The sequence below is a fragment of the Staurois parvus genome, unplaced genomic scaffold (assembly GCF_062004578.1).
Source record: "Staurois parvus isolate SC_StPar_1 unplaced genomic scaffold, SC_StPar_1.0 ptg000670l, whole genome shotgun sequence".
In the NCBI taxonomy this organism is placed as follows: Eukaryota; Metazoa; Chordata; class Amphibia; order Anura; family Ranidae; genus Staurois; species Staurois parvus.
The window spans coordinates 706,859-721,796 of record NW_028318466.1 but is presented as its reverse complement, the minus strand read 5'-3'; the positions used below and the strand labels follow the sequence as shown (position 1 = coordinate 721,796).

The 14,938-nt window shown below is 40.8% G+C and overlaps 1 protein-coding gene across 1 annotated transcript in view; it reads right to left on the bottom strand.

Annotated features, from left to right (window-relative positions):
- The window catches only part of CPNE4 (copine 4), a 560,705-nt gene that overhangs the window by 32,552 nt on the left and 513,215 nt on the right, over positions 1–14,938 (bottom strand). Inside the window, exon 13 of the mRNA XM_089652053.1 lies at positions 8,121–8,172. Within this exon, the coding sequence (XP_089508179.1) occupies positions 8,121–8,172 (52 nt within the window). The remainder of the gene's footprint in view (positions 1–8,120; positions 8,173–14,938) is intronic.

Below are 14,938 nucleotides of genomic sequence, written 5' to 3'. Positions count from 1 at the left end.
TAACTCCATCTTGAAATTATTTTAGGTACCCCATCTTGAAATTATTTTAGGTAACCCCATCTTGAAATTATTTTAGGTAACCCCATCTTGAAATTATTTTAGGTACCCCCATCTTGAAATTATTTTAGGTACCCCCATCTTGAAATTATTTTAGGTACCCCATCTTGAAATTATTTTAGTTAACCCCATCTTGAAATTATTTTAGATAACCCCATCTTGAAATTAATTTAGGTATCCCCATTTTTAAATTATTTTAGGTACCCCCATCTTGAAATTATTTTAGGTACCCCATCTTGAAATTATTTTAGGTACCCCATCTTGAAATTATTTTAGTTAACCCCATCTTAAAGTTAATTTAGGTAACCCCATCTTGAAATTAATTTAGGTAACCCCATATTGAAATTATTTTAGATAACCCCAGCTTGAAATTAATTCAGGTAACCCCATATTGAAATTATTTTAGGCACCCCCATCTTGAAATAATTTTAGGTACCCCCATCTTAAAATTATTTTAGGTAACCCCATCTTGAAATCATTTTAGGTAACCCCATCTTGAAATTATTTTAGATAACCCCATCTTGAAATCATTTTAGATAACCCCATCTTGAAAATATTTTAGGTAACCCCCATCTTGAAATTAATTTAGGTAACCCCATATTGAAATTATTTTAGATAACCCCAGCTTGAAATTAATTCAGGTAACCCCATATTGAAATTATTTTAGGCACCCCCATCTTGAAATAATTTTAGGTACCCCCATCTTAAAATTATTTTAGGTAACCCCATCTTGAAATCATTTTAGGTAACCCCATCTTGAAATTATTTTAGATAACCCCATCTTGAAATGATTTTAGGTACCCCATCTTGAAATTATTTTAGGTAACTCCATCTTGAAATTATTTTAGGCACTCCTATCTTGAAATTATTTTAGGTAACTCCATCTGGAAATTATTTTAGGTACCCCCATCTTGAAATTATTTTAGGCACCCCCATCTTGAAATTATTTTAGGCACCCCCATCTTGAAATTATTTTAGGTAACTCCATCTTGAAATTATTTTAGGTACCCCATCTTGAAATTATTTTAGGTAACCCCATCTTGAAATTATTTTAGGTAACCCCATCTTGAAATTATTTTAGGTACCCCCATCTTGAAATTATTTTAGGTACCCCCATCTTGAAATTATTTTAGGTACCCCATCTTGAAATTATTTTAGTTAACCCCATCTTGAAATTATTTTAGATAACCCCATCTTGAAATTAATTTAGGTATCCCCATTTTTAAATTATTTTAGGTACCCCCATCTTGAAATTATTTTAGGTACCCCATCTTGAAATTATTTTAGGTACCCCATCTTGAAATTATTTTAGTTAACCCCATCTTAAAGTTAATTTAGGTAACCCCATCTTGAAATTATTTTAGATAACCCCATCTTGAAATTATTTTAGGTACCCCATCTTGAAATTATTTTAGTTAACCCCATCTTAAAGTTAATTTAGGTACCCGCATCTTGAAATTATTTTAGGTACCCCCATCTTCAAATTATTTTAGATAACCCCATCTTGAAATTATTTTAGGTACCCCCATCTTGAAATTATTTTAGGTACCCCATCTTGAAATTATTTTAGTTAACCCCATCTTGAAATTATTTTAGATAACCCCATCTTGAAATTAATTTAGGTATCCCCATTTTGAAATTATTTTAGGTACCCCCATCTTGAAATTATTTTAGGTAACCCCATCTTGAAATTATTTTAGATAACCCCATCTTGAAATTAATTTAGGTAACCCCATATTGAAATTATTTTAGATAACCCCAGCTTGAAATTAATTCAGGTAACCCCATATTGAAATTATTTTAGGCACCCCCATCTTGAAATAATTTTAGGTACCCCCATCTTAAAATTATTTTAGGTAACCCCATCTTGAAATCATTTTAGGTAACCCCATCTTGAAATTATTTTAGGTACCCCATCTTGAAATTATTTTAGGTACCCCATCTTGAAATTATTTTAGGTAACTCCATCTTGAAATTATTTTAGGTAACTCCATCTTGAAATTATTTTAGGTACCCCCATCTTGAAATTATTTTAGGCACCCCCATCTTGAAATTATTTTAGGCACCCCCATCTTGAAATTATTTTATGCACCCCCATCTTGAAATTATTTTAGGTAACCCCATCTTGAAATTATTTTAGGTACCCCATCTTGAAATTATTTTAGGTAACCCCATCTTGAAATTATTTTAGGTAACCCCATCTTGAAATTATTTTAGGTACCCCATCTTGAAATTATTTTAGGTAACCCCATTTTGAAATTATTTTAGGTAACTCCATCTTGAAATTATTTTAGGTAACTAAATCTTGAAATTATTTTAGGTACCCCCATCTTGAAATTATTTTAGGTAACACCATCTTGAAATTATTTTAGGCACCCCCATCTTGAAATTATTTTAGCTACTTCCATCTTGAAATTATTTTAGGTAACGCCATCTTGAAATAATTTTAGGTAACCCCATCTTGAAATTATTTTAGATACCCCCATCTTGAAATTATTTTAGGTACCCCCTTCATGTAGTCACTTTCTAATCCTGTTAATATGGCAATTGATAGCAAGTATCTGAACTGTATGAATACCTAAGCTGTATATTTAGAAGTAGGTGTCTCTTTCTAGCTGTCTTTTTCCTTCTTAGGATTCGTTCACATAGGCAGCCAGGGGGCAATGCAAAGCATTTGAGCCATGGTTTTATCACCCTCCAACGGCTCACCTAAAAAAGGGCATTCAGCCTCTCAGGGCTGTACAAATGCTGCGGCAAAAAATATACTACTTCACATTTGGTGGGAAATAATACCGCTGAAGATGACTCATATGAATGTTACAATTGCAACGTTGTGGTTCAGCCTTTTTAGGGCTAATACAGGCAGTGACATACTCACCTACTCACAACCTGTCAAATGTACTCTGAAAAGCAATCTGCTGATGATCAGTTTTCGGGAAGGGGGGGGATGCCACATTTGTGAACAAGCCCATAGTGTTATTTTTATTGTTTCTATTGAACAATACATCTGTCTTCATTGGTATAATAATATGCTGGTCAGTTTATGGATTATGTTAATATAATGACAGAAGGCTGCAGTCAGTTTTCCCCTGTAAAGCCACCTGAAGCATGAAGAGGCCCAAACTATAAAGCTGAACTTCATGGAATATGCAATGAGGTTAAGCAATTCACTCTAAATGAATGGATTGTCAATTCAGCTCACCACACAAAAACAGATCCTGTGCATTTTATTTTAGTACAGGGCAATGCAATGCACAGTGCATATACATCTGTGTGTTCCAATGCATTTTATTGAATGTACATTGCAGCGTACTGTAGACGTGTGTGAACTGGAAAGGCATGTAAATAAAGTGTTCCCTATTAAAAAAATTTGGTACAGTTGATTTTCACCATTTTTCAAGCGTACACATTTTTTTATGTCAGAAATATTTGGTATCTATTTAGTCAACAGAATCTCGTCTTTTATTTTGCACAATGTGAGATTGTATTTTGTTTGTCTGCACTAAAATTCATTTTAGCTTATTTTTTACTTAACCACTTCCCGACTGGCCGTTGCATATAAACGGCCGGACGGTGGCACTGCAGGGTCGGTGGATGTTTATAAACGGCCTCCCCGCACCCTGCTTGTGCACGCTCCCTCGGAGCGCGCAGCAACGCGATCCGGTGCCCGCTGTGTCCTCCGGACACAGTGAAACACTGATCGTCGGACGGGACCTCTGTACGAGGTTCCAATCATGTGATCACTGATTGGCCAATCAGTGATCACATGCAAAGTAGTAAGCAAGATGTCACTTGTGACATTATTGCTTACTACATGTGAAATCTGTGAATGATCACAGAGGTCACATGGTACAAGGCTATTCACAATAGCCTTGTACCATGTGACAAGCTGTGACCAATCACAGCTCACTCAGTACTTCTCAATGGGTGCAAGAATGCACACAGAGAGAAAGAGAAATGATTGCTTTTACATCCTATATGGGTGTAAAAGCAATCAGTGTAAAAAAAAAAAAAAAAAAATCTTCATCACCCCTCACAAGTAGTACAGTGTCACCATGGTGACACTGTACTGCTAGGGTGACAGTATGTAAAAAAAAATAAAATAATAATAATATAAAAAAAAAAATAAATATGTAAAAAAAAATGTTTAAATATTATAATTTTTGGTCATAAACTAATTTGTATTTTTTTTTTACTAAAAAGATAACGGAATAAATTTTGGCAAAGATGTATGATGAAATATTATTTATTTGCAAAATTTTATTTAAAAAAACACTTTTTTTCAAAATTTTTGGACATTTTCATTTAAATAGCAAAAAAAAATAAAAATCCCAGTGGTGAATAAATACCACCAAAATAAAACTTTATCTGTCTCAAAAAAATGGTAAAAAATTCATTTGGGTACAGTGTTGCATGACCGCGCAATTGTCATTCAAAGTGTGATAGCGCTGAAAGCTGAAAATTGCCCTGGTCAGGAAGGGGGTAAAAGTGTCCGGTCTGGAAGTGGTTAAAATATAAATTTGATAAACAGTTGTGAACTATCACGAAGCATTAAAAAAAAACTACAATTTTGTATTCTGTAAGAAATATAGAGTATATAATGTTTTGGATGTTTTAATTTTTTTTTACGTAAAATGCAAAAATGTGTATGCAAAATTTTCAAAAATTGCTTTGGTAAATGCTAACTGTTAAATCTGTTGATTGATACTTCACTATTGAAAGGGTTTTAATGCCAGGAAAAGTGTGGAGAAGACAGTATCTCAGTTTTCTGTTATTTTCTGTTATTTTTATTTTTAAGAACTATTTTAGACACAGTGCTTCAGAATCTGGAACAATTCCAAACAACCTACACATATCCAAAAAAGGACTATTGTCCTTCCATGCGAACCAGGCAGCATTTATTTATTTCTACTGAACAAGGCTGTTAAGATTGCATTTACGTCTGTAAAATTCCAAGATTGATTCTGCAATATTTTATTTTATCCTGTATTCCTTAGAGACTGATTGTATTTACTGAGCTCAGTGAAATCATTCTTACAGCTGCCAAGTGGCATTAGAAGAAGCATAAACTAATCAATATCTAATTAAAATTGAGAGGGCAATAAACTTTGTAATTTAGTACCTGTGACAAAAAATGCAATAAACATTTATTTTGTAAATACTTAACAGACCAGGGTGGTACAAAAGTTTCAAACAGCTTAAGAGGAATTGCCATAAAAGTTTGCGAAATGTTTAAGATATCGATGCTGAACTCCATGCACAAAAAAAATATTCAATTACATTTATTCACAAAAAGCCACAAGAACACGGGGACATGACTTTAAACTAACTGGAGGAAAGTTCAAAACTAATCTCAGAAAGTACTGTTATATGAAAGAGTAGTTGATGCTTGGAATAAACTTCCAGCAGAGGCAGTGAGCCAGTCAACAGTAAATAGCTTCAAATGTGCTTGGGACATAGATCTATACTCAGACAAAAAAGCTAACAAAAAAAAATAAAACAACAAGAAAAACAAACACCCCCCCCCCAAAAAAAAAACTACACAAAAAAAAGGGCAGACTCGATGGACCACTTGGACTTTTTCTGCTGTCACTTTTCAATGTTTCTACGGTTGGGGAAAGCTCTACAGGCTGCCTGCAGAAAACTACAGGGGGGTGGATGCAAGACCAGTCACTCTGCACAAGGAGAGAGAGCAGAAGTGACTGGTCTTTATTACAGGAAACCCCTGCAGAGAAGCAAAGTGCAAGAAGAGTTTCCTGCTGGATTACTGTTCAGATTTGGAAGAAATACATAAAGCACAACAATATTCAAAGAATACACATGCTTCTGTATTTAGACAATACTGTTTAGCCTGGATTTCAGATTTATAAATTTCACTGGCATGTAATCCTTGTACTTGGAAAAATGGGTTGCAATTTTTAAATTTTCTTCTCTTCTGTGCAAGAAATATAATTTTTGTTTATTTCCAAAACTTTTTCTGGATATTACATAATTAAAGCAAAAGTCTAGTTAGTCAAGGAAATGTGGTTGTCAGGGAAATTGAATGCATGGTCGTGCGTGAAGATGTGCGCATGCTCATAACAATTTTCGAGTGACAAGTAGACATGCCCTAACCTGCGTGCATGCCCATGCACGTGTGCATGCACATTAGCGTGAGGAAGCGTGAATACTTGGCGCCCACTTGCATATTTAACCACTTCAAGTCCGGACACTTTTACCCCCTTCCTGTCCAGGCCAATTTTTTTAGCTTTCAGCGCTGTCACACTTTGAATGACACTTGCGCGGTCATGCAACACTGTACCCATATGCATTTTTTAGCATTTTTTTTAGACAGATAAAACTTTTTTTTGCTATATAAATGGAAAAGTCCAATAATTTTGAAAAAAAGTGTTTTTCTTATAACATTTTGCAAATAAATAATCTTTCTTCAGAAATCTTGGCCAAAATTTATTTGGTTATCTTTTTAGTAAAAAGAAAATAACCCAAATTAGTTTATAACCAAAAATGATAATTTTTTAAAAATTTTTGTTACTTTTTTTAAAATTATTATTTATGTTTTTGTTTTTTAAACATACTGTCACTCTAGCAGTACAGTGTCTCCATTGTGACACTGTACTACGTGTGGGGGGTGATGAAGATTTCTTCTTTTTTTTTTTTTTTTTTTTACACTGATTGTTTTGCTTTTACAGCCTTTATGGGTGTAAAAGCAAAACATTCTCCTTCTCTCTGGCTGCATTCTTGCAGCCATTGAGAAATACTGAGTGAGCTGTGATTGGTCACAGCTTGTCACATGGTACAAGGCTGTTGTGAATAGCCTTGTACCATGTGACCTCTGTGATCATTCACAGATTTCACATGTAGTAAGCAATGATGTCAGAAGTGACATCTTGCTTACTACTATTCATGTGATCACTGATTGGCCAATGCAAAGTTCTTCCAGCCAGGATCTCCTACAAGGCACTCGCGCCACTCCATGCCCTGTTATATCCTGTCACCACCTCCAGGAAAAACAGGACAGGAGATGTGAGTGAAAGCCCCCTCATCAGCTTGGCCTTGACCAGGTACGTGACTGGTGTTTTCCTAATAAACACCTTTAGGGCTCTAAATCTCCCAAGCACAAAAGAGGTGTTATGGAGTTAAAGTGGGGGCAGAGAGAAGAGGAGATGTCTATGGTCTTTGTAATGTATCTGAAATGAAATTGGTGGAGGACTGACAACACTTGTTTAGACATTCCCAGCCAAAAATCCACAGTGCTGTCATGCTATAGAGAAAGGTAGGAGCATACTATATTCCTGGCTCGTCATCAGTAATTTTTCCATGCTTGCAGTATGTTTAAAGGGAAACAAAAATAAATATACGAAAGGCGCTCAAGTCAAACTGGGACTTTTGAGTTTATATAATAAAAAAACACATTTTAAGGAGTGGAAACTGCATTTATTTTTTTGACACACTCCCCTGCTACATTTATACACTTATCCCAGGGTTTAAATAATGCCTGGAAATCTTCAGCATAGAAAGGCTTGTCAGTGCGCCTGAACCATCCTAAGACAGCCTGCTTAACTTCGTCATCATTGTGTTCGCACAATTCATACATCGATTATCCTGGATTAGGCATTCTACATGCTGAAAGTTCATAAGAATGACTGCTGTAGGCCTGGAACCACCATGGCCGGGATCATCACTGACGAATGTGCGGCCATCTTTGAAACGTTTACACCATTCAAATGTTTTACTGTGACTGAGCGTCCCATCACCGTACTGTGCTTGAGGTCTTCTGTAGATATCTGTGGGTTTTACGCCTTTGTTCACAAGAAACTTCATCACCACACGCTGTTCCATGCATGCACTAACACTGTTGTCTGCCATCTTGATTAATGGTCTCTGGACTGGCCTGGGACATATGCGCCTATCAGTAATAGGACACACTTGCCATCTACTACTGGGTGTAGTACTACCACGCTAGCATCCCTTTTTATACCTGAAAAATTAAAAGTCCCGATTTGACTTAAACACCCCTCGTATGTATATGCTGTATTTTGCCTTGATATACACTTTAATATTACCTGCACATTCTGGGTTGTCTTCATTAAAATTTATTGCAAAGTCATGTGAAACCTTAATGAAAAAAGAGGAACAAAGCAGATATACAACATCCATTACATTGTATAAACATTTATTTGTAAGAGTAATAATTCTATAATTATTAAATACATTTAGTTACTGCATAGAAAATGCACATAGCACTATAGCAATAAAGCAATAAATAGTAAAACCAACATGATAATCAAATGATAAAATAAATTATAATCAACAATTTAGAGTTTATGGTCAGTTTGTCTCTCCTAACCGTTGCTCGTTATATTATATATATTATTGTTTAGAAAGGTGGCATTAACACACAAGTGGACCTGATGCAAATATAAAGTTAGTGTGTCTAGCTTTATAAAGTAAAAGGGTCATTATCTTAAATGTGCTGCAACTGATGTCTGTATTTTTGGCTCCTTTGGTGCATGTCAAGCCAGCATTTGAGAGGGGTTCTAGCCTTCCATTACTCTTTTAAAGAAAAGCATTTCTATTTATGTTTCTCTCTCTTCCTGTCTGATAAAACATTGTCAGTAGGACAGGATATGAGCATAAATCTCTCTAACAGAGCCCCAGATAGAAATAAAAATGTGACAGGGGCTCTAACACCTTCCCACACTATCTAAAGCTAAGGCTCCATGTACACGGGACACGTCTGAATGATGGAAACTGACTGCTGGAAAACATAGGTTAAAAAAAAGTCTGTTTAGCCGCGTTTGCATAATGTGTTTATGCGTATTTGTGTTTAGAAGCGTTTTTTAAAGATAAGCACAGGAGAACCTCCCAAATGCCCAGAATGCACTGAAAAGTGGTAAATTATTAACTATTTCAGACTGTTTCAGAGAAATACAGAGAGTAGAAGCAGAGAGAGCAGTATATGTTGAGATTAATTTAGGTGTGAGTTGCGCATTAACATTTCTTTTGTTTCCAAGGGTGGGAAAGATGTCTGGTGGAGTGGGTCATTAAGACCACCAGGAAGGGGGTCTTCATGAGAAATTTGAGGTGTGAACAGTCATTAACATATCTTTTGTTTCCAAGGGTGGGAGAGGTCTGAGGTGTGAATTGGTCATTACAATGTGTGACAAGCTTGGTAGGAACATCCTGTTTTCAGTGTTTTGTCCATTTGAGTACCTTGAAAATGCTTTGCATGCATTTTACATGATGAAAAAAGGCTCTGGACAGCATCGGGAACTGGAGTTAACAACATTTTTCAAATGCAAATGCTTATGAGCGCGATTTGGCGCGTTTAGCCGCATTTACAAGTGTTTTGCGTTTGAAACGCTGATAAAATCGACTGCCGAACGCAAGTTTTCTGCGTTCAAATAAACAACTGTGAACTCAAATGCCTGTAAACAACTGTAAACAAAGATGTGTACATGGACACATAGGAAAACATTAGGGTGTGTTCAAGGCAGGGGCAAGTGCCCGGGGTCAGTTGGGGGCCCCATGAGATGCCCCTGGTACCTTTTTCATAGGCTTTTTTGAGTTTGGGCAAGGACACAGGGGCCCCATGATCCCCTATTGCCCAGGGGCCCCATGAGTTGTCAGTAGAGATGAGCGAATCGAACATGACGAAGTGGAATTCGTTTCGAAGATTTGGAAAAATTTGATTTGCGACGAATCCGAAGATTAGCAAACTTCAGATGCACGAATCGAATTTTCCCAAAGATGGCGGCGACATGTGTGGCGACAGGAGAAAATGGACAGAGAAGATGGGGCGGGGATCTCTGGGAAGGCGCGCAGACAAGGCGCGCTGACCCATAATGCATTCATGAGTCATGAATCATGACATGTGATCGCATTAGCCAATCAGCAGCCAGCCAGCCAGCACTGTGTAATGGTGGAGCTATAAATCGCGGCCATCTTCGAATTCTCCATTAGCCTCCGGTCATTCAAGAGAGACAGACCTCTGTGTATTGAGGGACAGAGTTAGGGCCACAGAGACTTTAGGGCCACAGAATCGTTACTCAGGGACACAGAATTGTTACTCAGGGACACAGAATTGTTACTCAGGGACACAGAATTGTTACTCAGGGACACAGAATCGTTACTCAGGGACACAGAATCGTTACTCAGGGACACAGAATCGTTACTCAGGGACACAGAATCGTTACTCAGGGACACAGAATCGTTATTCAGGGACACAGAATCGTTACTCAGGGACACAGAATCGTTACTCAGGGACACAGAATCGTTACTCAGGGACACAGAATCGTTACTCAGGGACATAGAATCGTTACTTATTGTATGTTCAAAGAGTTAAATCCATTTAGACGCCGGCTGGCGGTAATATTTTTTGGGTGATTAGTGCATTCCAGTGACACAAACGTACAGTTTCCAGCCAGCGGCAAGCTGCAATTGGCCGATTGTGTACAATAAACTGACTTTCTGCTTCACAACCACTATTGTACGTTCAAAGAGTTAGATCCATTTACACGCCGGGTGGCGGTAATATTTTTTGGGTGATTAGTGCATTCCAGTGACATAAACGTACAGTTTCCAGCCAACGGCAAGCTGCAATTGACCGATTGTGCTAAATAAACTGACTTTCTGCTTCACAACCACTATTGTACGTTCAAAGAGTTAAATCCATTTACACGCCGGCTGGCGGTAATATTTTTTGGGTGATTAGTGCATTCCAGTGACACAAACGTACAGTTTCCAGCCAACGGCAAGCTGCAATTGACCGATTGTGTACAATAAACTGACTTTCTGCTTCACAACCACTATTGTACGTTCAAAGAGTTAGATCCATTTACACGCCGGGTGGCGGTAATATTTTTTGGGTGATTAGTGCATTCCAGTGACATAAACGTACAGTTTCCAGCCAACGGCAAGCTGCAATTGACCGATTGTGCTAAATAAACGGACTTTCTGCTTCACAACCACTATTCTACGTTCAAAGAGTTAAATCCATTAGACGCCGGCTGGCGGTAATATTTTTTGGGTGATTAGTGCATTCCAGTGACACAAACGTACAGTTTCCAGCCAACGGCAAGCTGTAATTGACCGATTGTGTACAATAAACTGACTTTCTGCTTCACAACCACTATTGTACGTTCAAAGAGTTAGATCCATTTACACGCCGGGTGGCGGTAATATTTTTTGGGTGATTAGTGCATTCCAGTGACATAAACGTACAGTTTCCAGCCAACGGCAAGCTGCAATTGACCGATTGTGCTAAATAAACTGACTTTCTGCTTCACAACCACTATTGTACGTTCAAAGAGTTAAATCCATTTACACGCCGGCTGGCGGTAATATTTTTTGGGTGATTAGTGCATTCCAGTGACACAAACGTACAGTTTCCAGCCAACGGCAAGCTGCAATTGACCGATTGTGTACAATAAACTGACTTTCTGCTTCACAACCACTATTGTACGTTCAAAGAGTTAGATCCATTTACACGCCGGGTGGCGGTAATATTTTTTGGGTGATTAGTGCATTCCAGTGACATAAACGTACAGTTTCCAGCCAACGGCAAGCTGCAATTGACCGATTGTGCTAAATAAACAGACTTTCTGCTTCACAACCACTATTCTACGTTCAAAGAGTTAAATCCATTAGACGCCGGCTGGCGGTAATATTTTTTGGGTGATTAGTGCATTCCAGTGACACAAACGTACAGTTTCCAGCCAACGGCAAGCTGCAATTGACCGATTGTGTACAATAAACTGACTTTCTGCTTCACAACCACTATTGTACGTTCAAAGAGTTAGATCCATTTACACGCCGGCTGGCGGTAATATTTTTTGGGTGATTAGTGCATTCCAGTGACCTAAACGTACAGTTTCCAGCCAACGGCAAGCTGCAATTGACCGATTGTGTACAATAAACTGACTTTCTGCTTCACAACCACTATTGTACGTTCAAAGAGTTAAATCCATATACACGCCGGGTGGCGGTAATATTTTTTGGGTGATTAGTGCATTCCAGTGACATAAACGTACAGTTTACAGCCAACGGCAAGCTGCAATTGACCGATTGTGCTAAATAAACTGACTTTCTGCTTCACAACCACTATTGTACGTTCAAAGAGTTAAATCCGGTTTTATTTTTGGGGTGCTTATTGAATTAAAGAGTATGTCAGACAACACGCAGAGGAGTGGCAGAGGAGGCAATGTTTCAGGAGCGAGCAGACGTGGCAGCAGAGGAAGGGGTCGAGGCAGCACTAGTCGCAGCCAGAGGCCAGTGCTCCCGGTGTCATCCAGCGGTCGTGTCTCCACCGACAACCCTGCCGTCATCGATTGGTTGACTCGGTCGTCTTCCTCTTCCCAGGTCACCTCTGACACCTACAGCCAACGGTCGGTGGGTACGTCAGACACAACCGTTAGTTGGCATGGCCCGGGAGCAAGCCCACTGAAATCACGTGTCCTCGACCTGCCCCTGTCCTTTGGTGTTCCCTCACCAAGCGAAGTATCGCATGCTGTGGGCTCAGCCCCACTGTACAGTGAGGAAGAGCTAACAGAGGGCGGTCAGGAACGGGGGGAGACATCCGCCTCTTCAGCAGCCAGGCGAAGAAGTACTGGTGAGGAGAGTGGCTCGGTAGCCGGTCTAGAGACAGGTCTGTCTCCTGACCCACACGCAGCCGAGGGGGCTAGTAGTGACGCGGAGACCCTAATTGATGATGATGAGGCTGATCGCACTTGGCAGCCTCGTCGTCATCAGGCTATTGCTTCCGTATCATCAGGAGAAGAGGGTGCCAGCTTGCCAGCGAGCAAAACAGTCGGTGGGTTGCCCAGGAGGCAGCAGGGTCGCAGCAGTGTCAGTGGAGGCAAACGGCCACGGAGTAGAGCACCAGCTCCACTGCAGCCTACCACCACGGCCAGTAGTGGTGCCGGTGTGCACGGAGGAAGTAGCAGTCAGCCAGTGAGGAGTAGCGGGGGCAAAGTTTCCTACTCGGCGGTGTGGCAATTTTTCGTCAAGCCGCCCGAGGAAGTAAACGTAGCCGTATGTCGACTATGTGGCCAGAAAGTCAAGCGTGGCCAGGGGGCCCATGTTGGGACTACAGCGTTGCGTCAGCATATGCAGCGTCGCCATTCGGTGGCCTGGGATAAAGATACGGCGGTTCTGCCTGCCCCAGCCCCCGCTCCATCACCCGCTCCGTTACTTGCTCCGTCACCCAACGTCAATCGCCCTCTATCAGCCAGTCAAGGCTCCAACACCTCTGCTGAGGGGAGTTGTCGCTCGTTGGCATCTTCCGCTCGTTCAGATGCTCCTTCTCCTGCTACTCCTCTTCACGGATTCCGTCAGCAGTCTTTCTTGGAATCCGTTTCCAAGAGACAACATCCACCATCCCACTGCAAGACATCCTTAAAATGTCACGTAAACTTTGCATGCATTTCAGCCATTCCTACACCGCAAAGCACACCCTCCTTGAGCTGCAGCGGCAGAACGGAATTCCACAGCATCGCCTGATCTGCGACGTTGCAACAAGGTGGAATTCAACCCTACATATGTTAGACCGCCTTTACGAACAGCGAAAGGCCATCACCGATTTCCTGATGTTACAAGCGGATAAAGGTACTCCCCTGTGTAACTTAGATGTCAGCCATTGGCAGCTCATGCGTGACACCTGCCGCTTGCTCAGGCCCTTTGAGGAGGCCACGCTATTCGTGAGTCGGCAGGACTATGGGATGAACGACGTCATTCCTCTGTTGCACGTCCTGGAACAAATGCTGTTAACAATGGCTGGTCAGGGTGCGGTAGACGTGGCGCACAGATCTCAACGCCACATGACCCCTGTGGGGGCAGGACAGGAAGAAGAGGGGGAGGTAGAGGAGGACATTGGTGCTCAGGAATTATTGAGTGAAATGGGTGGTTTTTCCACTCAGCGGACAGGAGTGGATGAGCAGGAGCATCTGGTAGAGGAGGAGGAAGAGACAGAGGACCCAGACGCACCGTGGCAGTATGCTGTGGAGATGGAGGCAGGGAGTCCCTCGCATTCCTTGGCACAAATGGCCCATAGCATGCTCGGTTGCTTGCGTAGCGACAGCCGAATAATAACCATCAGACAGAGGGATGACTTTTGGCTGTCCACCTTGTTGGACCCTCGCTACCGTTCAAAAGTGGTGGCCTTTTTCACACCTGCTGAGAGGGAGGCCAAAATAAAGTACTATAAAAACCACCTATGTAGTCAGTTGGTCTCTGCCTTTCTGCGCCAACGTCCATCCTCAGACACTGTGGGCCCTGTGCGCTCACGTTCCGCTGCCATGGCAGCAGGGGAGGGGTGGGGTGGTAGGAGCAGTGGCAGCTCCACCAGCAGCGGCTGCCTCAGTCTGCAGTCAATGATGAGTAGCTTTCTTCACCAGCGCAGTGAGGAAACTACTAACCAGCCGCAGCAGCAGCAGCATCAGGTGGACCTGGAGCAGGATCTCAAACAACAGGCTTGGGCCTACTTGGACAGCACCCTGCCAACCGAGGTAGACAATCCCCTTGACTACTGGGCAACGAAACTTGACCTTTGGCCCCAACTAGCTGAATTTGCCCTTGAAAGGCTGTCATGCCCGGCCAGTAGCGTGGCATCGGAGCGCGTGTTTAGTGCGGCAGGAGGTATTGTAACTCCGCGGAGGACACGACTGTCCACCCAAAGTGTGGAGAGACTCACGTTTGTGAAAATGAATCAGGCGTGGATTAGTCTGGATTTCAAACCACCAGTTCCTGACACAACTGACTAAATCCGCCATGAATCATGCCCCAAACATGTTATTAGGGACAAATAGGCCGCTGTCTTTACAACTTTATAATTCCATGCAGTATATAGCCCTATCGGCCACTTTCTGGCATCCAGTTGCTGTAG